Source organism: Sciurus vulgaris, assembly GCF_902686455.1.
Source record: "Sciurus vulgaris genome assembly, chromosome: 1".
NCBI classification, from domain to species: domain Eukaryota; kingdom Metazoa; phylum Chordata; class Mammalia; order Rodentia; family Sciuridae; genus Sciurus; species Sciurus vulgaris.
Genome location: NC_136461.1, coordinates 22,185,780 through 22,210,982, shown reverse-complemented (window position 1 = coordinate 22,210,982; position 25,203 = coordinate 22,185,780). Strand labels below are relative to the sequence as shown.

Genomic DNA, 25,203 nt, shown 5'->3' with positions numbered 1-25,203 from the left:
TGCTTCACCTCAGTCGCTGCTCACCTCGCTCCTGAGGCGCAGCTGGGGACCCAGAGGCCTGGGAGGCGGGGCGCTGGTGGGCCCCGGGCCCAGAGTCCCCTCGCCGCTGCTGTTTCCTCCTCCGTCAAGTGGGGCTGCGGCAGGAGCAGTGCTGGGGAAGGAGAGCTGGCTCGCTAGTCGGCCGCTGGTTAAAAGGAGGCTGCTGCTGGGTGGTCGCCTTTATTTTCATGATCATGCTTCTTCAACATCCTCGTCTCAGGGAATCTGCCGCAAGCCGGGCAGGTCTGGCAGACAGCCGTCTCCCTCTCTGGGCCTCCACTTCTAATCTGTGAAATGGGGAGATTGGATGGAGTGACCCGGGGACCATCCCAGCCTTCACATTTGAGGGATTATCGAAAAGACTCAAGGCCATCGAGTATGGGGCCTGGCTGAGAGTGACCCAGGAGGAAGCCCAGGCCTGCGGCCCTGGGGAGATGGAGGCCACCCTCTTGGGCCAGGGGTGGGGGTGGGGCAGGGCTCTGCCTCTCTCCCTGACTCTTGGAGCCTGATCCATCACATCCAGGCCCCCAGGAGCTGGGGCCTTGAGTTTGGTTTCCTGGGTCAGGGAGGAGTACCATGGGGGGAGTTCAGCCCTGGGCCCTGTCCCCACCCTGCTGCTGGCCCGGTGCCCCTGGGGCTCTGGCCTGTGCTAAGCACTCAGAGCTCAGCAGGCTCAACATGGTTCCAACAGTGAGATGAAGGAAGCGCACTCTTGGGCGAGGGAGGGGGCCGGGGGTGTGGGGAGTTGGTTTTGCCTCTGGTGACTCAGGGCAACCCCTCAATGGAGGTATCCTTGGTACTGGGCCTTGGGGGACGGTTGCACGCTGCTGGGCAGAGGTGCTGGGGTGTACAGAGACTCAGGGTGGGAAGGGCCCCAGGATCTCAGGAGCCGAGCGTGGTCTAAAGCAGTGACTTCTGGGTGGGGAGGAGAGCCGTGGGCACGTAAGTGGGACACACAGGGCACCCCCTGGGGCCTGGCCTGTACCTCAGGTTGTGTGGCTGAGTGGCTGAACCCCAGGTCCTCAGCCTAGGCTCACAAGTTGGGCGCTGAGTCCAAACCAAGGCGCTTGGTGTCCAGCAGGCAGGGTGTCAGTCTATAAAAGGGTTGGAGTCACTTGGCCAAACGTGTCCAAAAACTCAGTTCTTACAGCGGCAATGTGGGAGAGATGCCAGCGTTATCTTGCTTTTATAAAAGAGGAGATGGCAACAGAGAGGTGAAGTGACTTATCCAAGGTCACAGAGCCGGTAAGTGCACAGGTGAAACTTGAGCCCCTTTCTTGGGTGAAATAGGCCCCAGAGTCCTATTTAGTGCATTAGCCCTGCCCTGAGCGGCCTCGTGCTCAACAGACTGGAGAGCGGGGTGCCCTTGGAGGAGGAGTCTAAGGCCAGGCGGGCCCTGCTCGGTACCTGGACTGTGTGGCGGCTGGGGGCGGAGGGCTGCCCGAAGCCCAGTGGCTCTGTGCTTCCATGTGGATCAGTTCTCCGTCCCAGGTCTTCTGTCCATATTGGGCCTGGACTGAGGCTAACCCAGGCTGGGGAAGGACCAGAGGACTGGAAATGGTTTTAGGAAGGGCCCTTGGAAACACTCTTGTCTAAGTTGTTCATCGTTCCAAAGGTGAAACTGAGGCTAAGGCACAGGGAATATCTTCTGGGATCCCGTTGTTCAGCCTTCTTATGTTACACTTGGAGAAGAAGTTGAAGCTCAGAGAGGTACAATGGCTTGCCCAAGGTAGCACAGCAAGTTGGTGGCTGAGCGAGGACCAAGGACTACATCCGGAGTCCCAATGAGGGCACTGTCCCCCGTACCATGTTTCTTCTTTTCATCTGTCTCTGTTCTGCCTGGGATGCAGACCCAGGTCTACTCCTCTTCCAGGAAGCCCTCCTTGACCACCCACTGCCTTCATGTTCAGTGGTCAGCGCCTGCCCCAGGTGTTTCCCCTTGCCCTGTGCCCCCATGTTGCACAAAGCACCTGCCGTCTCTCTCCTCCTCCTGTCTGCCCAGGTGCTGCTCCCTCTCTCTGGGCGCCTCCCTTCTCCAGTGAGCTCCTGACCTCCCTCAAAGCCCAGCACAGATGGCCTCCCTCCGGCTCCCAGGCCCCGCGGGCCCCGTCTGCACCCCTCCTCTGCATTCTCAGGCACCGTGCCTCTTCCTGGAGCTGGGATTCTCCTTGCTTCCCTGGCCCTGTCCTTGGCTCCCCAGGGTCACTCTTCCCTCCCTGGCCCCCAGGAGCCCTCGCTTGAATACAGTGTGCCGGGCCCTCCCCCATTACATCATCCTCTCAACCCTCCCCCCGGGCACTTTGTTTCATTTCCCCAAATTCTGACGCTGCTACATGGCTTCTTTTCTCTGCCTTCACACATCCTCGATCTGTTTTATTTCTAGTTCTCCCCATTGTCACACCTTGTCCTCTCCCCAACCCCCTGCTCATGTGATCCCCAAGCTTGGGAGAAGAGGAAAGTGGAGTGTGGCCTGAGGGGACACAGCAGAGGCTGAGGGGCAGGACTGTGGGACTCCAGCTCTGGGAGGGTGGGCTGGGGGCTGCAGGGGCTCCTCCGCCCCTTCCTCCTCTGCCTTTCCTGCAGCTCCTCTCCCTCCTCCCTCTCCCGCCTCCTCCTCCTCCTGCTCTGCTCCCCAAGGCCTCTGTCTCCCTCCCTCTCTCCCCAGCTGGCTGGCTGGCACCTCTCATCTCCCTTGCTGTGACTCAGGGGCTGGGACAGGGTTGTCCTGGGTGCAGGGGTCTCAGGGGCCAGCGGGGTAGCTAGCTGGGCCAGAGCTGGGAGGGGTTCTTTATTTCCCCCCTCCTGGGCCCAGAACTCCCCACTCCCTTCAGCTGGAGTTCCAGGGACGAAAGGTCCAGAGTCAGCCCCTGGCCCTCACAGGGGACAGCTCAGTCACAGCATCAGGGCAGAGCAGCCTCTGTGGCCTGAGCCCTGGGAGCCGAGCCTGGGCTTGGCCGGATCCTGTTCTCATATGAGGTGGGAGCAGCTCTGGCCCAGAGCGGCCGTGAGGCTCTGGTCCCGTGGAGGTGGTCCTTCCCCCGTGAAGCCGTGGCGGCTGTCAGGACGCAAGTGTGGGCAAGGGGCCAGTTTGTATTGCAGACGTGATGCTGGGGCTGAGCTGATGCGGGGTCCTGGTGTCTGGCCTCCCCTGACTGCTGCCTGTCCCCTGCTTCCCCACTAAGGGCTCACCCCCAGCACCCCTGACTGCAGATGGTCGTAGCTTCTGGGAGGGGGGCAGAGGAAGCCGGGCGACAGCCTCCCTGCCTTGAGAGGGTCAGACCCAGGGACAGGACACCCGCTCCTGCAGGTGCTCGTGGGCCACTCCAGCGATGCCGCCAGACCCTCGCAGCTGTGGAAGCCCACCCTGGACAACCCGAGGCAGACGTGCAGGGGCGTATGGAGACACAGATCCCTGCGTGTGCGTACACAAGTTGTGGGTGAGCGTGCAAACACACACGTTGCTAGGGCTCTGAGCTACTGGGAGTGTGTTCGTCCTTAATCCTAGTTCTTAATCCCAGGGTCGGGAGCCCAGGCCAGAGGGGCAGCTGGTCATCTGACCTCCTTAGAAGTGATTAAGGCAAGGGCGGGGCGGGGACGGTGGCTCAGCGCTTCGTCTTCTGCCTAACCTCCGGGGACACTCCTTTCCCCCCACTCCCAGAAAACCAGCCTGGGGTTCCTTTAAAGGTTCCATTTCATGTAATTCACTAAACCCTGGGTGTGGACATGCTGGGAGAGGGGAGAGGGGGCTGTGCTGTGTGTCCCCAGGAGAGTGACGGCTGGGGCAGGAGAAGCCAGATCCCTTCCTGTGACTGCCCAGCGATGTGGACCTGAGTCGAACTCCTCAGAGGGGCCTCTGGGGGCCTCTGGCCTCAGGGGAGGCCTGTTTCCTGCTGGGACCTTTCTGATGAAGTAGGAGCACGAGGCCCACCTGAGATGCCGGATTCAGGTCCCCGAGCAAAGAGAAGCGTCCACAGGGACAAGGTTGGGATGGGACGCTTCTGTGTGGAGGTGAAGCCTGAGCTGAGCACTGAAGGTGCCATCCTCTGGGACGCTTGGAAGTGCACGGGGACGCTGGTGGCCGCACAGTCATGGGGGTGCCACTGTATCCTCCAGGCAGGGACCCGGGCTGCTGCCTGCAGTGGTGCCCAGAGCCCCCAGACCCGGCAGTGCTCCTGTCAGCCAACGCAGGTCGGGAGGCGTGGCCAGGATGCTCCTGGTGGGAGGGGCTCAGAGGCCACTGTCCCCTGTGTGCTGTGGGAGGGGCCACACCCGCACGTCCAGGGCTCCTGCCCTCAGCGCCTCCCTCCTGTGTGGGGCTGGACGTGTGTCTAGGGGAGGCCTTCAAAGACCATGAACCAGGTGGCTGTGGCCCGGGCTTCTGCTTGCCCCTGGGTGGCCTTGGGCAGATGACTGTGTCAGTGCCCTCTGTAGACGGGCCGGTTCCCGTGTGCGCAGGGAATGGCAAGCACGCAGGTTCCGTGGCTGAGGAGCCTCGGCGGCCACAGAGAGGACGTCACCACTCTCGTCCCCGGGCTCGGGGCAGGCCTGGCCCAGCGGTCGCCCTTGTCGGACACCCAGCTTTTAGCCCGTCTTTTCCAGCCGGGTCTTCTCTCCCATGTCCTGTCTTCTACAGAGCTTTGGTCCTGGAGGCCACTCGGGACTCACTCATCCATTCTTCTCTTGGGGGCCTGGGGCGAGGGAGGTGAGCAGCTGGCCTCTGGGCTGACCTCGTCCAGGTGCAGCTCCCTAGGGAAGGGGGTCAGATGGCAGAAGCTGGGTCTTCTGGCCTTGCACGGGGAGGGCCTGGGAGGGTTCCTGTTGGCCTTGTCCCTGGGTGTGGGACTGGTGGGGGCCAGGACACTCAGGGTCCCCGAAGACCTGGTGGGTGTGTGGGCGCAGCTCAGCCAGATGCCTGTGCTGTGGGCTGAGGAGGGGCTGGCAGGACACCTGGGGTGCGCTGGACCTTGGAGGGCATCGGAGGAGGTGAGGCTCTGGGGTCTCTGGTCTCCTCTACCTCATCACTGGGAGTTCTCGGCCTCCCTCTTCTGGGTCCTTGGAGGCCTGCGCCCTGCTTCTGTGAGGTTGTGAGGTCGCTTCCCACTTCTGAACAAGGAGGCAGGAGGAGATGAGATGGGGACCAGGGCAGGGAGAGGGAGGCTCCCCGTGGTGCTGGGGTTGGAGGCAGAGGACTGGGAACTTCAGGCCTCACACCTGAGTCCAGCCTATCGGGGCTGTGGGGGAGGGGCAGAGCGCCTCCCGAGCACCTGCCAGACTCAGGCCTGGCGACCCAAGCCCAGCCCCAGCCCTCGGGACAGACGCCTCCGTGCAGAGAATGGCAAACGGAAACCAGCCTGAGCTTGGCGGCTGCCAGCTGGCCTGTGTGGAGGCTGGTGCCCGGAGCCAAGTGGAGGTGGGGCGGGGGCGAGGGGCGGGCCTGGAGCCATGGCAGGGCACTGTCCCCCAGGCTACCCTGGACTGCCAGGGGCAGGGACAGAGGGACTGGATTCGACTTCTGCCCCACTCTCCTTAGGATTCTATCCTCATGTGTTGTCTGAGGGCAGCCGGGGCTGGATGGGGCCTTCCCAGACCATGGAGGGCCGCAGCTGGGAAGCCAAGCTCTGGGGTGGGAGATGACAGCAGCCTGCATCTGGAGTTGACTCCCTTCCTCCAAGTCCCTTTTAAAACTCCGGGCCAAGCCTCTCCCTGCCCGGTGGCCACACCCGACAACATGGCCTTTAAAGAGCTCAACAGAGGGCATCGCTGAACTGGGCCTCTCCCACCTGAGAGCTGCGGAATAGCACTGGCTTGTCCACAGGTGGGGGTTGTGGCGGCTTCTCCTGGGACTCGAAGGGGGATGCTCACGTAGAACAGCAGGGACAAGACAAGGTGTTGTCAGGACAAGGAACCCTGAGTTGCTCTGGGGGATCTGAATTTGAGTCTAGGCTGAGCTGGGTGACCCGGGGCAAGTTTCTCCCTCTCTCTGAGCCCCGGTCTCAACGTCTTCCTCTGAAACCACAACTTTACTGAGTTATGGTGCACAGTGGTCCCTGTATCCATGGCTTCACTTCCCAGAGTTGCAGTTACCGTCAGCCCTGGTTTAAAAGATTCAGTGGAAAATTCCTTAAACAAACGATTCTAGATTTTTAAATTGCCCATCAACTCTGTGCCATTGGTCAAACCTGGGGCTGTCCTGCTCCGTCCCTCCTGGGCTGAGAATCACCGGGCACGCACTGCCTTTCCAGCCCTCGGGTAGCATCGACTGCCATTGTACCCCAGTGTTTGTGTTCAGGTGACCCCTGTTTTACTAAACAGTGGCTCCAGAGTGCAGGGGAGGCACCAGGGAAGGACTGGTAGCTCTTGGTGCACGTGGCACCACGCGCGGCAAGGGCCCTGGGCAGAACGTTGTAGTGTGTACAGGTCACACCCCCTGGGTGGCTTGGGAATTCTTCCTGTGGATTGGGGCAGGGATGCGTGATTAAAAACTTTTTAGTATACATAGATGTGCAACCATCCCGATTTCGGAATGTGTTTACCACCCTGTAAGGAACCCTGTGGCCACAGCCGTCGCCTCCTGCTCCCTGACTGCCCAGCTAGGCAGTCGCCCTCTGTCTCTGACCTGCCTATCCTGGAAACTTCATTTAAGTAGAAACATAAAATATGTGGTCTTTTGTGACTGATTTCTTTGACGTAGCAGAATGTTTTCCAGGTTGACTCACATTACAGCCTGTGTTAGTATTTTGTATTATTCTTGTTCCTATTTTGCTGAGTAATACTCCACTGTATGGACGTACCACATTTTATTTATCCGATTGTCGGATAGGCATTCGGTTAGTTTCGACTTTGTGTCTATTATGGATAATGCTGTTTTTTTTTTTTTTGAACGTGGACATATGTTTTCATTTTTCTTCAATCTATAGCCTGGAGTAGAATTACTGAGTCATATGGGAACTCTCTGTTGACCGTTTTGAAAGAACCGCCAGGTGCTTTCTAAAGTGGCTGTACCATTTCGCATTCCCACCAGTGGTGTGCGAGGGTTCGGATTTTCTCCACAGCCCCACAAGTTGTTATTATCTGAAGTTTTGATCACATTCATTCTTGGATCCATTCATCCCGTAGTATTTATGGAACATTGACTTTCAACAGGCAGAATGCTCACTGCAAAACTGGGAAGAGAATTTCTCCCTGAGGAGCGATCAGAAAATTGGGTAGCACAGTATCTATGCGACACCCTGTTGGGCCAGGCACGTAGTAGGTGCTCAGCAACAGGGGGAAAAGATCATCCAGATCATCCAGGGTGGCTGGAATCCTGCCCGTGCCCCCAGCAAAGGGAAGGAGGAAACAGTCTATGCTGACCACCTAGTGTGTGCAGGAAGTGGCACTTCTGTCCTCAGGGCCCTCTGGCCCCTGCTAGTGTCCTGTGTGTACACAGAGGAACTGAGGCGCGGGGCGGGCAGCTTCCCTGTGGTCGCCAGGCCAAGGAGCAGTCGGGGCCTTGTTCGTATCATCTCATTTAATCCTCCTAGCCCTTGAGGTCCGTGCTGTATTATGCCTATTTAGTAGGTAAAGAGACTGAGTCACATGGCTGCTGAAGGTCAGTGCCGGAATTTGGACCCAAGTAGTCGGGCTTCAGTGTCCTTGTGCTTTTCGAGCCCTCACCTGCCTCCCAGGACTTAGGAGATGTCCGTGAGGCTCGGCCACCAGTTTTCACCCTCTGGACTGGAAGCGCCCAGGGCAGATGTGGCCCTGGGCAGGCCCCAGGGGCTCTGGCAGCCCCTCCCTGGCCTTCCTGTCTGGCTCCTTCCTGTGTGTGCCTCTTCTCCATTTGGGTGTTGCTGGTGGTGACTCCCGGGGCCTCTGAACTCGCCCTCTCAGTCCAGCTGGCTCTGTGCCTCGAAGTGGGCCTGCCCAGAAGCCAGTGGGACAGCTCTGGGCTGGGGCGGGAGCTGCCTCCCCTGGAGAGTTCCCGCAGGTTATAAATAACCCGCACGCGGGAGGCTGAGGCCAGCCAGGCTGACCCAGGCTGGGCCGACACACCCACACAGACGGGGACATCTTGGTCATGAGTGTCTGCTGTGTGTCGTCAGGGTGTTCTCTTGGCTTGTGCCTGGGGGGTTTCCAGGGCTGTGCATGTCCCAGGACAGCTGGGAGGGCTGGGTGGCTTCTGGCTGGCTCCGGCAGGGTCTGTGCCATTTCCCAGGGGAGGCCAGGGGTCAGCCAGCACAGAGTCCCCCGCCTGGCTTCGGGTGATCCTTGAGGTCAGATGATGATCCTTTGGCCTTCAGGCCTGTCCCGCAGGTATGGGAACCCCAGGTGGCACTGGGGTCCTGTCCACTCTCCCACTCCCCTCCTGCCTTGCGCCCCCTTCCTGACTCCATCCTGATCTCCGGCAGTGGTCCACTGAGCCCAAGTCTGTGGAGTACGGAGGCTACCCTCACCTTGCTACCGGGGAGAAGGGCGGGGTGACCTCAGGGCGAGGCCTGGCACTTGGCAGGGGTGGCATGCTGCTCCTCCCCGCCAGGGCTGGCGGAGGTGGCCAGAATCGCCAGCTCCCCCGGACTCCACGGGTCCGCGTGTTTTCTGTACATAATTTGCAAAGGCGTTTTATGCAGAACATACTGCAGTCAGTCTCAGTTTCTCTTCCCACAGACGCCTTCCTGGCCCACTTCCAGTCTCCTGGAAAAAGAGAAAGCCCTCGTCTGATGCCCTGGTTTGCACACGGGGAGAGTGAGGCTCAGAGAAGGACAGGGCCAGCCTGGCTGGCAGTGCGGCTGGGGCAGGAGGCAGGTGGTGTGGGTCTGCGGGAGACTGAACGAGCACGGGGAGGCCACAGGGAGAAATGGCCTCAGACCCACCGCTGCTCCCAGGAGCTGGTGGCAGAAGACAGACATCGTAAACAAGGGGCAAATAAGCATGGGCATCCCAGGACATTGACCTGGTGGTGACCGTCACGGGATGCGTGGGGAGGTCCCTTGAGTGGCTCTGGTAGCCACAAAGCTGAGCTCCAAGTGGGGACTCTGGCACTCCCAGCACCTAACTGCCTAAGCTCCTGCCATCCTCAGTACTGGGCATCATGACCCCATTTTGTGGGAGGGCAGACTGAGACCCAGAGAGGTGGAGGGACCAGGCACCCCGGTTGGAAGTGGGAAGCCAGCCCTGGAACCCCAGCTGCACCTGGCTGTGCCTGGAAGCTCCTGGGCCTCAGGTGGCAGCCCTTGCCGCTTCTGTGGCAAGGTTGGTAGTGCAGTGTGGAGACCTGATCCCCGAGGCACCTGCAGGTGAGTTGTGGGGCCGCGGCTGGGGCCGCTCACCTGAGCTGGGCCACCTGTCCTGCGAGCAGGCCTCATCCTCCACTCTTGCCTGTTCCGAGACGCCCACTTTGTCTGATTTTGTGCAGGGCGCTGGTGCGTGGGTGGGTGGTCTCTGGCAGTTGCCCCCCTCCCGAGGAGCTCTCTGGTGGGAGGGACCTTTGGGGCTGGGAGTAGGCATTCTCTGTGGTACAGAGAGCATGGTCCTCAGGTTCAGCTCATTCCAGGTTGAAATCCTGGCCCCATTGCTCTGCAACTTCAGGTCAGTAGCTTTAACTCTCTGAACTTTGGTTTGACCGTCTGAGAAATGCAGACCATAATCCCTTAGCAGGAAGGTGTTTGTGAAGAAGCATGAGGCAGTGTGCATATAAAGAGCTTGGCACATCGCAAGTACTCCCTCTGTGGGGACATAACTGCCGCTTGTGGTGAGGGGGAGCATGACCCAGGCATCCTCCAGGAAAACGCCCATTGGGGTGAGTCACATCACAGGCTGGGAGCCCCTCATGCATTCTTAGGGCTTCAGGCTCCCTGGTCACAGAATTTGACAGGTTCAGATCCCGCTGTGCCTCAGTCTCCTCATCTGTAAGTGGGGTCAGCAGCACTGGCTTCCAGGGAAGCTGAGTGGGCTCAGTGTGATCTGGTGAACCAGGCTCACTGGAGTGACCAACGTGGCCAGCAGCCCCATCCCTTGGGCAGTGACAACCTGGTAGAGCTACAGAGTCCCCAAGAGAGAGCTTCCTAGTTTGGGCCAGGACAGTGGCTGGTGTGCCTGACCCCAGGCAGGTCAAAGGGGAGGCTCTGTCAGCTGACTGAGCCTTGAGGGCCCATAGGCCTGTCCTGCAGGTGTGGCCTGAGGGCCTAGAAGAGTGCTGGGCATACAGTAGGCGCCAATAAATACTGGGCTGTGCTGATTGATGGGTTGGTGGGAAAGGGTGTCCAGAAGGCGGGGCAGGCAGAGGAGCCCTGCGGGCTGAGCAGCTGGGAGCCCAGGGTCTGCAGGCCCGGCCTGCGTAGGTCTCCACAGGTGGCCCTGTGCCCCGCAGGAGCTGGGGTCAGGGATGAAGGAGGGGGTGGCCCAGAGGGCGAGGAGAGGCGGGAGCTGGGGCCGAGGGGCGGTGCCAGAGGAGTTCCAGGGGCGTCGAGGAGGGGGCCCTGGCTTTCCCCGGCTGGGCCGCCCTCCTCCAGGTGGCCAGCCGGCACCCCTCGCCTGGGCTGCTGGGGGAAGGCAGGGCGGGGTGGGGTGTGGGCGTCTGTGCTCTGTGCTGACGCCCGGGAGGGAGCGGGTCCTGCCCAGCTGGCCCGACTGCCCCGGGGCTGTGTCCACCTCTGCTTGCCAACAGCCTGGTGGGGTTTGGGCGGAAGGAAGGGGCTGAGGAGTCGTCCAGACCAGCGGGTGGCAGAGGGAGTGCCATTTCTGATAATGAAGTGCCGCGAGTTGTGGAAAGCTTGGGGACTCCAGGAAGGTCCTGGGAACCGAGGAGACGCGCCTGCAACGCCCGCCCGCGGGAGCCCGGGAGCCGCGGGTGTCCCTCCGCGTCGGAAGGTCGCGTTGGCAGTGAGCTCATTAACGCAGGATCAGGTCCACGTGCGTTTCGTAACCTACTTTGTAATCTTAATGATGATGACAGTATTAATAGCCAGCGCTCCCTGGCCATGGCTGTGCCGGCCTCCTCCAGGGCGCTCCGGAGTGGGCGGTGGGCGCCGGGCGTCAGTAGCGCAGCCTTACGGGTCGAGCAGGCCCAGGGATTTCGATGTGCGCCAGGGCCACACAGGCATCGGAGACAGACGGTCCGGGGGATCCTGCCGCAGCCCGTGCCGCAGAGCCGGCCTGCGCCTTTCCAAAGCTACATCCTTAAATAGTCTTTGGGGAAAAAAACAAAACAGGCTTCTATGATGTATTCAGGCCTTTCAGTGACCTAATTAGTGTGGATTTGTGAAAACACAAATGACTGATGGCTGTGTACTGTTGCAGGTTGAGGCTGTGCCCACTTCCTTAACTAGTCCCCTATTGTTGGATACGCAGGTGGTTTCCACTTTGACCCTCTGACCAATAGCATGGCCCTGGACCTCCTTGGTGGAGCACTGGACTCTAGAAAGGCCCTTCTTAGATGGGGCTTGGCTGTTTCCATTTTATAAATGGGGCAGGCGGGACTGTGCCTCCTGAGCCCGAGATGTCGAGATGGGCTGGAGAAGGGCCCAGGGCAGGTGTGGACCAGGGGTGATCATGCAGGGTGAGTGATGGGGAAGGTGACTTGGGAGGGACGCTGTGCAGGTTTCCTGTGAGAGCAGTCAACTGCGATGTGCTGGGCCCAGGGCTGCTCTCTGCCCCCAGGGATGGAGGGCTGTGGGGTCCAGCAGGGCTGCCTCTGCCCCCTGCCACGCCCCCCCAGCAGGTGCAGGCTCCGTGCCCTCAGTCCAGCAGCAAGCGCCCGTGGCGGGTGCGGGCTCCAGGCTCCGAGCCAGGGCAGCTGTGGACAGGCGGGGGTGGGGACCGGGCTGTCCTGTCCAGGTCCAGGCTGCCCACTGTGTGGCCCCTTGGCGTCCTGCTGCCTGGAGCCTGGCCCGGCCCACATTCTTGTGGTGGCGCTTGGGTCTCCGGGGTGGAGCTAGTGAGCGTGAGGGGCACGGCGTTCTCACAGAACTGGGGGCCCTTTGGGGACGGAGCCTGCAGGTGTGCAGAGGGCCCTGCCGAGACCTGTGCCTTGGCCACCCTGCTGCAGGAGCTGGAGGTTGTCTCTGTGTGTCTTTGCACAAGACTCTCTGCGTCTCTGAGTGCTGCTCAGCTGCTGGGCGCCCGCCACTTGCCCCAACCTGGCGTGGGGGTCCCCTCCCCGGCCTTAGTTCCTTCATCTGCTGGGGGAGGAGTGGACCAGTGCTCTCTCAGGTCTAGCTTAGCCTTGAGTTGCGGTCCAGCAGGGATCACCAGCTGAAGCTTACGGAGTACCCACTGTGTACTAGGCAGCATGTGCTTTTGGTACATTATCCCACTTGATTCTCACAACAATTCTATGAAATGCAAATAATCATCATCCCTATTTAGCCAAACAAAATCTCAGAGATGTTAAGCAACTTGCCCCAGATCACACAGCAAGTAAGCAGAGCTGAACTTGAACCCAGGGCTGCCTGAACCTAAAGCTGACCTGCTAGCCCTTGCCCACACTGCCTCTAGTCACCAGGAGAGTGGAGGCCGCGTCTGGCTAATTAGGGGAAGGCAGCTCGGGCAGAACTAATTACACTTGATTTTATTCTTAGCTTTTGCGCCATGCTTAGCGTGGCACAGGGGTGCTGGGCTCCCGGGCCCCTGCCAGCTGACCTAATTTGTGTGTCTCTTTCTTTAACTCACCCTCTCTCCCGCCTCATTCGGCCTTTCTTTTTTCTCTCTCTGCACTCTCCCCTCTGTGTGACCTTGGCAGTGCCCCTCAACCTCTCTGGGCCTGAAGAACCTCATCTGCATCTCTTTCCCTGGTGAGGAAGTTGAGGCTTCGGCGAGACAAAGTTCAGCAGTCACGGCGGCAGAGCTCTGTCCTGCCTCTTCCTCCACCTTTCTGGTCACTTTTTGTCACGCTGGGGATGGAGCGCAGGCGTCCCCTGGAAGCCCCCAGCCTCCTGAATGGCCTTCAGTCCTCAGCACTCGGAGCTGCCCGCTTCTCTGTCTCCGTTTTACAGACGGAGAACTGAGGGACGGGGATTGGGCGGCTCTCCCGTGGCCCCAGCAGCCGGGCAGGCAGGCGCCGGTCCACTCTGCTCTCTCTGGCTGACCTGTGTCTCTGGAAGGCTCCAGGCTGCGGGGCCAGGTCTAAGAGACCCCAGACATCTTCAGCAGGCTTGGAAGGGCCTGGGGGCTGGAGGGAGGTGACATGGCTGACCTGGATGGTGGCCGCTGAGGGCCAGGGAAGCGAGGAGACCAGCTGCCTCGCCGAGTGGGTCACCGCTGGGTGGTCGGGCCCTGGGGACCCGGACAGCCTCCCCAGCTGCTCTGAAGCTCTGTGGACTAGTCTGGGGGAGATGGCACGGACGAGGAGTCTGCTGGTCACAGGTCCTTCCGGGCCGGGAGCCTGAGGCTGTGGGGTGGTTCCCAATGGGGTGGCGGCGTGAGGCTTGAGGGAGCCGGTGGGGTGTCAGTCTTCAGGGAGGGGCACCCTGCGTCTCCCGCTCAGGGCAGCGTGCGCGAGTGTGCAGGGCAAGTGACCGTTCAGTGACAGGTGGGTGGGCGTGTGGCAGAGGTGGTGGGTGCACGGTGGCCTGCCGGGATGTGGATGGCCCTGGGTGCTGCTGACTGGGTGTCGTGCAGGGTGAGGGCCACAGCTGGGGGAACCTGGGACCAGCAGTGGGTCTGGCGGCCCCAGAGCAGGGGTGTCGGAGGCCAGGACCTGCGCTCCCGTCCCAGCTGTGACGTGAGGCCAGCTGTCGCTGGGCGCACCCTTAGCCCTTAGCCCCTGACCACCTTGCTCAGACCCTGGCAGCTGCCCCTGCTGCCTCGGGTCGCGGCGGCAGGCAGTCGGGCGTCCTTGGGCACACGCGGGGTGTGCGCGTGGTGGGTCTGGCGGGCAGCGTGGGAGAAGCTCGCGTTCCCGTTGTGAGGTTTGGGGCAGCATCGGGGGCAGCGTGCGGGAGGGTGTGGGGTCAGGGCCCGGCATGGGCCTTGGGGGGCGCAGGGTCCTGGCTGAGGCTCGCGGGCATTGTGAGTGTGTGAGATGGGGACAGGGTGCGTCTGTGCGGGCCGAGGTGTCCTGGTGGCCAGGGCTGTGGGAGCCGGACTGCTCAGGTGGGGTGGTGGTGCTGATTTTGATCACGTGGTGCGTGCCTGAGGGCGTGGGGCCGTGTGGCCCCACCAGTTGCTGTGTGTGTGTGTGTGTGTGTGCGCGTGCATCTCCTGTCAGGCACAGCAGGGTGAGTTTACCTGGAGGGGCAGAGGGTCGGGGAGGCAGGGGGTCCTGGAGCATTTGGATTCAGTTCTTTAAGGGAATGGCATGGATAACTATGCTCATTATGCATGAAATTATGCAAATACAGAGGTCATTTAGGGGTCAAGAGCTGTTTGTCACCCTCCTCTGCAGGCACTTTGACTTCTAAGGATTTCCCTGCGCCTCCCGGGCAGTTCCCTGTCCCCAGGAGCGGCAGCTGCCCTTAGGTTCTGTGAGGCCCCGCCCCCATAGGTCCCAGGCGACCTCATCATTAATACCAAACCCCGCGCCCCCCACCCCTGGGATGAGTGGTTGTGGCCACTTCCCCACCCGATGGGGGCTGGGCTGTTTGATATTCAGAGAGAATGCGCTCTTGGATGCAGGTTTGGGCTGTCACCAAGGTCGCCCCTTCCCCAGTCCCCTCTGATCTGTGTGAGGCTGTATTAAGATGTGAGAGAGTTCTCTCCCTCCACCCCACTCTTCCTTCCCTCCCTCTCACCCCAGCCCGCCCTCTGTCCCTTCCTCTGCCCCTTCCTCTGCGCCCAGCCTCCCTCCGGCCTCTACCTTCCTGGGCCTGCTTCCCCTCCCCCTCCCTGTCATCCTCTGTCCCCCATGCTCTCTCCCTCTCCAGCACCCCCAGCTCTGTGGGGAGCTGGAGCTCCTGGTCCTTAGCAGGGAGGAGATGGTCGTCATGGTAACGGTTGTCATGTCAATGGCGACTGAGCGAGGGATGAACAGTATCTAGGTGAGAGCTACCTGAGTGGAGGCTGATGGATTCGCAGGAGGCTGGGGCTTGTCTGAGCCTCAGCTGCGCAGCACCCCACCCCCCGCCCTCCCTTGCAGAGCCCGCGGGCCCCCAAGGCATGCCACACCCTGTGCTCCTGTGGCTGCCTTTAGGTGCGTGTGTGTCAGCATGTCCCCTGGGCCTCTGGCTGTGCCGTTTCCAGTCTTGGTGGCTCTGAGGCATGGGTGTCTTTGTTGTCCAGGTCTTCCTGGACGCAGCATGTGGGTACTGGCATGTGGCACTGGTCCCCGAGGAGTCTTGAGGGGTCCCCATCGTGGCTCCCACCTTTACTCCTGTCTTGAGGTCCCTCCTCCCGGATCTCTTGGAATTCCTCCCCACGGCTGATGGCCTCCCAGTCACTCTTTGGCCCCCTGGAAGAACAGACTGAGGATGAAGCCCACATCCTGGTTCCCGCTCATCCCTGTCCTGCCACGTGACTTCAGGCTGCTCGCTGAGCTGCAGGGATGGGAGCAGTCTCCCCGGGACCCCAGCATGTGGGCGCTGGGGGTGGGGGGGCTGGGTCCTGGGGATTTGTTCTTCTGGGCAGAAGTGGGAGCTGGCGAAAGTTGGACCACGGCTGCTGAGCTCCTGGAATGTCTAAAAGGGAGGAAGACCAGCAATTAGTCACAGGGGCAATTACACTAATTGTTCACTCCATGACTCACTGGTAGAAAGTAAATACTGATTAATTCATTACCTCGAGGCGCGCGTCTGGTGTGTGTGTGGTGAGGGGGTGTCTCCCGACCCGGGCTGGCTGGGTCGGCTGCGGTGCAGGTAGTTGGGTCTGGGGCGGGAAGCCAGGGTTGCCAGCCGGCGCTGGCTCTGTGTGCGCTGCAGACGGAGCCCCTCAGTGGCAGGGCTGAGTCCCTGCTCACACCTTCCGTGGCTCCCCAGCCATCAAACATTGCGGATGCTCAGGCACGCCGTTGGAGAGCCACCAGACCCTGGGTTCAGCTTTCACAATGTTCTGATGTGCAGTCAGGATAAAGAGTAACTAATTTCTAAGAGAAAGTTGCCAGTCGGGAACTAAGAACCTTCCTGATGGGGCACCGCTCTTCCAGCCTCAGTTCACGCCCACCCCACCTTCTCCTGCCTGGGGAACCTCTTCTTACTGCAGTCCCATCCTTAACAATCGTGCCCTGAAGCCTTCTCTGGGCCAGGCACCTTGCCACACTAGGCACAGCACATGCTGTCTTCATCAAGTGCGTAGTTTAGCAGGGTGGGCTCAGCCCCTGAGCGCACCCCCCCCCCCCCAAGCAAAACCAGCTCCCAAGTAGATCTGAGTTGTGAATCAGGAGCCTGGGGTGTTCTGAAAGCTCAGCTAGGAGGGCTTCTCAGAGTGACATGGGAGCCAGGCACAGTGGTACTCACCTATAATCCTAGCAGCTTGGGAGGCTGAGGCAGGAGGATCGTAAGTTTGAGGCCAGCCTCAAAAATTTAGCAAGATCCTCAGCAACTTAGCGAGATCCTGTCTCAAAATAAAAAATAAAAAGTGCTTGCGGGGGTGGGGGGGTCGTCTCAGAGGCAGAACATCCCTGGGGTCAATCCTCAGTACAGAAAATAAGAAAAGAAAGCAAGCCAGCACCAATGGTTGGACAAAGGGGTGAAAGGGAGAGTGTTGTAGGTAGAGGAGTGAAAGAGGCAAGCCCGGTCTATTCCAGGAGCAGAGGGGCCGTGGAGGGATGCTGGGGAGACTGAGGTCTGCTCCAGGGACACCAGCTACACTGGCCCACACGGGAGCTTGGCCTCTTCCCTTCTGCCTGCTGAGCGGCCTCTCTCTCTTGGATGAAGACTCACATGCCATGTCCTCGATCTCACTTTCCTGTGAAAGCTTGCAGGACGGGACTGTGGGGAGCCCAGTGTGCAGCCAGAGAAGTGGCTGGGGCAGGGCCTCCAGGCACGGCCACATCTGCCCTGCTTTGAGGGTCTGCTTCCTGCCTTCGTGGCCCTTAGGTCTGGCTCCAACCCCAGGGATCTGGGAGGAGTGGGGCCTGTGAGCTGGACCTCAGAGGAGCCCCTCCCTCACCCTGAGCCCTGGAGGTGGAAGTAGTATGTGGCCCTGCGCTGCTTCTGGGCCCTGAGACCCTGTGGGCAGGGCAGGGCAGGGCAGGGAGCTCGCTTCCTGTCTGGTGGAGGGCTGTGGGCCCGGCTGGAGCTGGCTCCCTCCTCTCCCTGCACCTCCGCCCCCACCAAGGCCATTGCTCCCCAACACCCCAACACCCGTGTCTCTCCGATAATGCTGGGTACCCTGCCTTTGAGAGTTAGAGATGCCACTGAGGGTCCCAAGCAGAAGTGGGGTCTCCAGATCACATGCCCTGCTCTCTGGTGACCGGCTCTCGGTCCCCACCTGTGGACTGGGCTGCTGCCCGTGGCACCCAGCGTGCCATCTGGGCGGGTGTGCTTGGCGCTGCTCACGCCCCAGCGTGCTGAGCCCTGCAGCTGGACGAGGCGGCTCTTGGCATCCTCTACAGACGGGTGACCTGAGGCATGAAGGACTAAATCATGTGCCCACGCTCCCACCCGATGGAGCTGGGACTGAAGTCCAGCCCTGATTCCATTCAGGGGGAGAGAGAGCCGCCAGGTCCCTGGTGGTGGCCACCAGGCAGGAGATGGGGTTGTGGCCTCCAGCTCTGTGCTGCCCAGGAGGAAGCCCTGGGCTTTCACGGTGCCTGTGGTCCCCAGGGTGCTGACCCGCGTGTCCCTGCCCTCAGGCTCAGCGCTGGCGCAGTGAGAATTTTGAGAGGCCCGTGGACCTGGAGGGCTCTGGGGACGACGACGCCTTCCCGGACGACGAGCTGGACGACCTCTACTCGGGGTCGGGCTCGGGCTGTAAGTACCTCCCGGCCTCCTGCCCGCCCGCCCGGGGCGCGCAGTGGGTCCTGTGCGGTGGTGGTCACGCGGGCCGTCTCGGGACCTGAGAGGGAGAGGGCAACAGGTCCTCCCGGGGGCGGCAGGCCCTGGCGGTCTCCCCGCGTGTGCCCTTGGGCCTCTGCAGCCTTGCCGGCCCTGCCGTCCCGCCCGTGTCAGGAAACGCAGACCCTCCGCGGCGGCCCTGCTCGTGGCACCACACCAGCCACGTGAAGGAGCGGAGCACTCCGCAGCGGCCCTGGCAAGGCCTCTGCAGATGCCGCGATTGGCCCAGACTGGGTCACGTGGTCCCCTTGGATCCAAACAGCTGTGTCCGAGGGTCGGGCTGGGGCAGATGTGAAGAGGGACTGGTCGGACAGTGGGTCGTACCCCTGCCATGGGTTGGCGAGCTGGGAGGTCAGGAGGGTCCTTCCCATATGTACCTCTGTCCAGCTGCACAGCGCACTGTCTCCTGGGCCTCCATCGGCCCACCTGTAAATGGCGAGGAATACACTGCCTTCTCCCGGCCTCCCGCAGGGGGCTGCACAGGAAGCCAGGGTCTGGCAGGGAGGACCTCTGGCCATGCACCTGCAGAGGGGCTGAGGTCAGCCAGCAAGGGGACACGTGTGATGAGGCAGTACCAATCCTGTGCTGTGGACTGGCTGCTCACAGCCCTGGCCTCTGGTCTCCCCTCTAGCCATTCCTTTAAGTCTCTTCCACGTTAATCTTGAACCAAACCAAACCCCTTCCCTGGCGGCTCAGCCTCTGTTCCTGGCCTCCCGTCTGCCACGTCTGCCTCTGGGAGCCGCCTGTGGCCCTGCTCTTCCTGTCCCCACCTTCCGTGCTCCTTCATCCCACTTCCTTCCAGTTCCTTCTCTTATCCTCCTTCGGTCAGCCAGGTGGTGCAGGCAGCCTGCTGTATCCTAGGGCTCCTCCTCCCTCTTGCCCTCTGCCTGTGCCTCCAGGGGACCCCTGGGGTGCCCGCTGGTGCACTGGGCTGGGTGTGTGCCCGGGAGCGCTGCCCTTCCCAGACCCCTCTTCTCGTTCAACCTTCAGTGAGATTTGTGGCCAGTAGGGCCTCTGGCCGCTTGGCCTCATGGGATGGAAGCCCCGGGCCGGGTGGGCTGCAGCGGCCAGGGATGCTTCAGGAGGTTCCGGCCAGGGGGAGGGAGCTGGGGAGAGTCAGCCACCTTGGCCAGGTCGCCTTCCACCTTTCCCTCTTGTTCCTGGGAAACGGGGCGAGAGGGGCTGGGAGCCCGTCCTGGTGGTGTGGCTTCCCGGGCGGTCCTCACAGTTGTCCAGCGGCCTCACGTGCCTCTCCCTCCTCCTCAGACTTCGAGCAGGAGTCGGGCCTGGAGACAGCCGTGCGGTTCAGCCCCGATGTGGCCCTGGCTGTGTCCACCACGCCAGCCCTGCTGCCCACCACAGACATCCAGCCTGTGGGCACCCCCTTTGAAGAGCTCCCCTCCGAGAGCCCCACTCCGGAGCCTGTCACCAGCCCTCCAGTGGTGACAGAGGCCCCGGAGGAACCCAGCCAGAGAGCTACCACCATCTCCACCACCACAGCCGCCACCGCTGCTGCCACCACAGGCGCCCCCACGGTGGCCACAGTGCCTGCCACAGAGGCCACCGCTGCCCCCAGCATCCCTGCAGCATCCCCATCCACAGCCACCACTGCACTGACGAGGACCACCAGCAGCCGGAGGCTTCCGCCTCTTCCGCTGACCACAGCCGCCACAGCCAGGGCCACCTCTCCAGCAGCGCCCTCACCCCCCACCACAGCGGCCAACTTGGACACGGAGGCCCCTACACCCAGGCTGGTCAGCACAGCTACCTCCCGGCCAGGAGCCCTTCCTAGGCCAGCTACCACCCAGGAGCCTGATGTCACCGAGAGGAGCACCCTGCCGCTGGGGACCACCGCCCCAGGACCCACAGAGGTGGCTCAGGTGAGGGACCTGGGAGAGGACAGGGTGCGAGAGCAGAGGATGGAGCCGGCAGGGGGAGGACTAGGAGGCTCCAGGGTGCTTGGCAGCACGGCAGGGCCAGAGGGAGCGGTGCCAGAGGACCACAGCTGGGGGCCGGGCACACGGTGGGACTGCTGAAGCTGGGTGGCTGGGTGGGGTTTGGGCCCTGATAGTGGGACAAGACGTCCACAGGGAGAAATTGGGGGCACGGGTGTGGGTGAGGGGGCCGGGCCTGGGGTCCTGGTTGAGAGCAGTGACTCAGGAGCCCAGCGGCCTGGGTCTGAGTCCTCGGCTGCAGGTTTTCAGCTGTGTAACTTGCAGCTGGTCACTGGTCCTGTCTCTGCTTACTTGTAAAAAGGAAAAAAAAAAAAAAAAAGTAGAAAATCTCTCATGGCGTTGTGAGGTGGGATTTCCTGACGTCGGAGCGTCAGGCCATCGTCTGACGGGAGTGAGCGTGGGACGCTCTGCGCTGGCCACCGTGTCTCCTGGTGGCTCCCTCGTGCTTTTATTTAGGCCTAAGCGGGCGCAGGCGCACAAGCGAGGCAGCTCTCCGGAGCTCCCGTGGAGGGGCCTCAGCTCCGCGCTGCCTGGTCTCTTCCACCCTCGGCCCCTGGGGCCTCCGATGCTCAGGAAGGTGAAGCTGCTTGCCCAGGCTGCACAGCCAGCCCTGGTGGCAGGACCTGAACCTACAGGGACCAGAGGCCAGGCCGTGGATGGGCGTTATTTGGGGTGCTAAGGAAGGGGGTCGGGGGCTGGAGGGAGAGGAAGGCGGGTGGACAGGTAGCCAGGAACTGGGAGCTGCCGTCTGGTCCGTGGTGGGTGCGCCAGGCAAGGGGGCTGGCGGCACTGAAGAGGCACCAGAGCCTTTGCACTGGCCTCAAACGGGCACCCGTGGGCTCCAGAGCTGCCCTCAGGTCAGGGACAGTCGCTCTCAGTCCTCAGCAGCCCCAACAGGACATGGGCCTTTCTCTTGGCTCCTCAGAGCAGCGGGGGCAGCTGGGCAGGAAGGGGGAACCACGGCAGGGCGCAGCGCAGGCCTCTCCCGGCAGACCCCAGGCCTGCCCTCTCCACCCCACCCACCCTCAGCCACACCCCTGCCCAAGGGCTCCACTCCCCCACGTTGGTCTTAGTTCTTGGCTCTGGTCTTGCCTCCACATGAACGGACCAGCAGGGTTTGAGTCACTTGGCTGGATCCCTGGACACCCGTCCCCAAGGGGCATCATGCCCTGCAGGTTGCGCTCCTGGACTGGCCTCCAGACTCATGGGCTCGCCCCGCCTCAGGCCCAGGTTCATAACAGCTGCACCCAGCAGTCCCCAGGCAGCTTCTCAACAGGAATCCCCCAAGCTGCTAGAGGGGAAGAGAGGGAGACGGGAGAGGGACAGGATGTGGCCAGACCGAGAATAGAGGCAGCATTGTAGAGTGATTGGAAACACACACGAAGGAGCTGGATAGATCTAGATTTTAGTTCTGCTTCTACTACTCAGCTGTGTGTTCTTGAGCAAGTTACTTAACTTCTCTGAGCATGTCTCCTGCACTATAAATGAGTGGTAATAATCCTTTCATGAGGATGATGCTTTGCATACTAAGCACAGTGAGTACTAGGGTTGGCCCGCTGGGGCAATGGAGTAGTGGCCTTGTGTATGTGACTGACTGCCAGGAGGTGCTTAGCCTTGGCTCCTGGGCTTACGCCACCCTCTTCTGCAGACCCCAATTCCGGAGTCCTTCCTGACTACAATCCGGGATGAGCCAGAGGTGCCAGTGAGTGGTGGCCCCAGTGGGGACTTTGAGCTGCCAGAAGAAGAGACCACACAGCCAGACACAGCCAATGAGGTGGTGGCTGTGGGAGGGGCAGCAGCCAAGCCGTCACCTCCACCAGGGACACTGCCCAAGGGTGCCCGCCCAGGCCCTGGCCTCCTGGACAATGCCATCGACTCGGGCAGTTCTGCTGCTCAGCTGCCCCAGAAGAGCATCCTGGAGCGGAAGGAGGTGCTCGTAGGTGAGGCTCGGGCGCTGCTGGGGGGCCTGTTTGCCTCCGGAAGCCAAGAGGGGTGCCAGGTGTGGTTTCCTAGGGGACAGAAACGAAGTGAGGGCTGGGGACTCTGCCCCAGGCCCTGCCCTCTGCTTCTCCCTGAACTTCCTCCTTCCCAAAGTCTGACCCTGACTTTATTTCCATTTCCAGCACTTTCCTCAGCACCCTGTGACCCGTTCTTGACTCTGACTTTGACCTCTGCTTTCCTGGGGCCCTCACTCTCTGAGTACTGATCCCTGGCCCACCTTGTGCCTTGTCCTTCCCCGACTCTTGAAGACTTGTGCTGGCCACGTCTGCTAGAGTCTAGACTGGTGGCCTAGATCCTGGCTCCCACGGAGGAATGGTGTAACCTCCCCAGGCCTCCCTCTCCTCTGGAGACTGACTGATTCTGCGACAGGAAGTGCCATTGTTAGTTGGCAGTTTTCTCTTTCCCAGAGCTCGTAAAGTTCTGGAGCATCTTCTGGTGGGTGGCGTCTACTCCTCCCTCACAGGGCTGGAGGAGGGAATCAGGGCGTAAGCAGTTAGAATGGGTGACAGTGAAGCCCTGCTGGGACCGACTCCAGCTTCACTCTGACGCTGACAGCAGATTTGGGACTCCCAGCCCTGTCCCAGCCTTGTCCCCTGTGTGGTGTTCTCTGCCCTCCCCTGCCTGCCTCTGAGCCTTGGCCTCTGCCCTCTTCTTCCACAGCCGTGATTGTGGGTGGGGTGGTGGGCGCCCTCTTCGCTGCCTTCCTGGTCACGCTGCTCATCTACCGTATGAAGAAGAAGGACGAGGGCAGCTACACCCTGGAGGAGCCCAAGCAGGCGAGTGTCACCTACCAGAAGCCTGACAAGCAGGAGGAGTTCTACGCCTAGCGGAGCTGTGGTGCCTCCTTGCTGCCTCAGCGCCACCCCTACCCGGCCCCCACCAGCCCCACCAGCCCAGGCCTGGAACTGGGCCCAGCAGGGGGCCTGGCCCCAGTTCTTCACCCTCCCTCAAGGCCTGCTCAGGCTGCCAGCCTCACACAGATCATGCCTGAGGAGCAGGGGTGGTGGCCATCTGCCCCAGACTGTGCCCTTACGAGCTCATCTCTTGTCTCCCCACCCCCCCACCAGTCTGAGGCTTCAGGACCTTATGTCAGATGGACAGGAGGATGGAAGCTCCTGATTGGCTGGTGGAAGAAGGAGAAGGGGTGGGGCTTGAGATAGGCACCTCGTCTTGCCGGGCTCCCTGAGGTCTCCTTTTGTGGGCAGAGGCACTCAAGGCTGGCTTCCGGGACCAACATGTGACAGACTTGGCCCTTGAAATAATCTAGACACAGCAACCTCTTGCTCCTGACCCAGGGCCTCTCTCTGCCTGGGTGAGAGGGTGCCCTTTGTCACCAGCCTGTTTAGTCCTGGCCTCTCTGGGGTTGTGGGACCACTCTCCCTTCCCTGCCCAGCACACCTGTGCCCAAGGCCTCTCCTCTTTCTGTGTCTTCCCCTGAGGAAACAGAGTGCAGGAGCTGCCACTGGTGAGGGGAAGCTTCTCACGCCCCTCCTGTGAGGGGACTCTACACAGACCCCATTGCCCACACTCTTCCACATATTGTCATGTGGTCACACATGAAACAAAATCACACAGTGACAGTCATACAATCCTGACCTCCCCACAATCAAGACATGTCGCAAAAGCAGACATTCTTCCAAAGATGTTTATCTTTCCACGTTGCTGAAACACCCCCAGACACAACCATAATGTGAGTTGCTGGTCCTGATCACCTGAATGGTGACAGTGTGGCCTCCTCTCCCTCTTATGCCTCCTACACACAGACCCTGACACCACATAGGTCACCTCCAGCTTCTGGGCCCCCTGGGGAAGGTGGAATCAAGCTGGAACAATCAGCCCATATTGGGTCCCCGAGTTGCCCTGTTATACTCAGTCTCATCCCGTGACACTGCACTGGCCACGTCTCCATCTGCCCTCTGCCAGACACAGTCCCACACGGATGCACAGCCTCATCCACATCCCTGTGCCCATGCTGGAGGAAGATGGGCCTTGGTCTTTCCTGGAACCAAGTGTGGTGGGGGTGCATTGCCAAAAGCCCCCCCAGGGCTTGGTGCACCCCCCAGGCCTGCCTCACCCCTTCCTGCGCTCTCCCCTGTCTCACCCCAAAGGGAGCTTGGGGTTTCTCCACGGCTGAAGAAAGAAGGGCTTGGTTCCTGGGCTTTGGCCCCAGACTGTGGAGGATGCTTGGGTCCTCGAAAGTCCTGGGTGGGGAGGGGACCTGTGGCGTGGCTCCTGGTCTCCCTGAACCCTTTACTTGCTCTGAGCTAGGGGGCAACTCTGCCTCCCGGGACACAAGTCTCCAAAGTGCCTGTGAGGGCGGGCCTCCGCCAGGCCCTCTGCTTTCCCGCCCTCGTCCTCGCCAGGCCAGCCTCCTCCACCCACCCCGGGGACCCCTCTCGGCAGTTCTCCTGGTTGTGGCTACAGCTGGAAGCAGCCCACCCAGGTGCTCCAGGCTCTGAGGGCAGAGATTTGGGGGGTAGAGCGGGTGACCGGGGTGGTGGTGCTGCCACAGGCCCCAAGCCACCTTTTTGGTCACCTCTGAAAGTAGGGCCCTTTCATAGGTGTTTCACGTGTAAGGTCACCAGTCTTCGGGGGCAGGAGCACCTGGCGGGGGCTCTGGGAGCCCAGGGATGTGGCGTGGGTTGGAACTGGCGGGGGCTCCCACCCCCACCTCTCGCCCACCACCCAGACTCGAGTCAGACACCCACCCGTTTTATTTCGTTCCCTTTTCAAGATTCCCTGGCAGCAGACTTCGGCAGAGTAAGGGCAGGCGTGCCTGGGGCGGTGGGGGTGAGGGTCCTGGGGGCCGCTGCAGCCCCTTTTCCTGGTGTCCTACTCTCAGGCTGAACTCCATCTTGCAGACCCAAAGGCAGCCTAGGGAGGTCCCAGACTTTGGGGAAGGAATCCTGGGCCTCTGAGGCCTGGGCAGCAGGAAGCGGCTGCTTGGTTTCAGTTGTCCTGCAGTGGAAGGGCAGGGCCCAGGGGCCAAGTGAGTCCCAGCCTCCTTCACCCTTCCCTGGGGGCTGCTGTCCTGGGGACAGTAGCTCTGGTGAGAAGACCTGGGTGGGCTGAGGCTGAGGAGCTGGGAGTGTGGCAGGGACAGTGCCTGGGCAGCCCAGGCCCAGGGGACACTGGTGCTGGGCAGAAGACTCAGCAGTGGTCACAGCTTCTGCATCAGGTTGGAGCCCCGGTGGGGTGGCCCTGCTGGCCTGACTTCCACTTCCCAAGGGCTGGCCTGGGCTTGGGCTGTGTGTGGGGCCGGGTGGCCGGCCCTGTCTTCTGCGTCCTCGGCACTGGAGGGG

The 25,203-nt window shown here is 61.4% G+C and overlaps 1 protein-coding gene across 1 annotated transcript in view; it reads left to right on the top strand.

Annotated features, from left to right (window-relative positions):
• Window positions 1–24,624, top strand: part of SDC3 (syndecan 3) — a gene marked incomplete at its 5' end in the record, with an annotated part of 31,758 nt that extends 7,134 nt beyond the window's left edge. The window contains 4 exons of the mRNA XM_079115249.1: window positions 17,744–17,861; window positions 19,212–19,825; window positions 21,549–21,840; window positions 22,562–24,624. Coding sequence (XP_078971375.1) covers window positions 17,744–17,861; window positions 19,212–19,825; window positions 21,549–21,840; window positions 22,562–22,728 — 1,191 coding nt within the window. The remainder of the gene's footprint in view (window positions 1–17,743; window positions 17,862–19,211; window positions 19,826–21,548; window positions 21,841–22,561) is intronic.
• Between the last annotated feature and the right edge of the window lie 579 nt (window positions 24,625–25,203).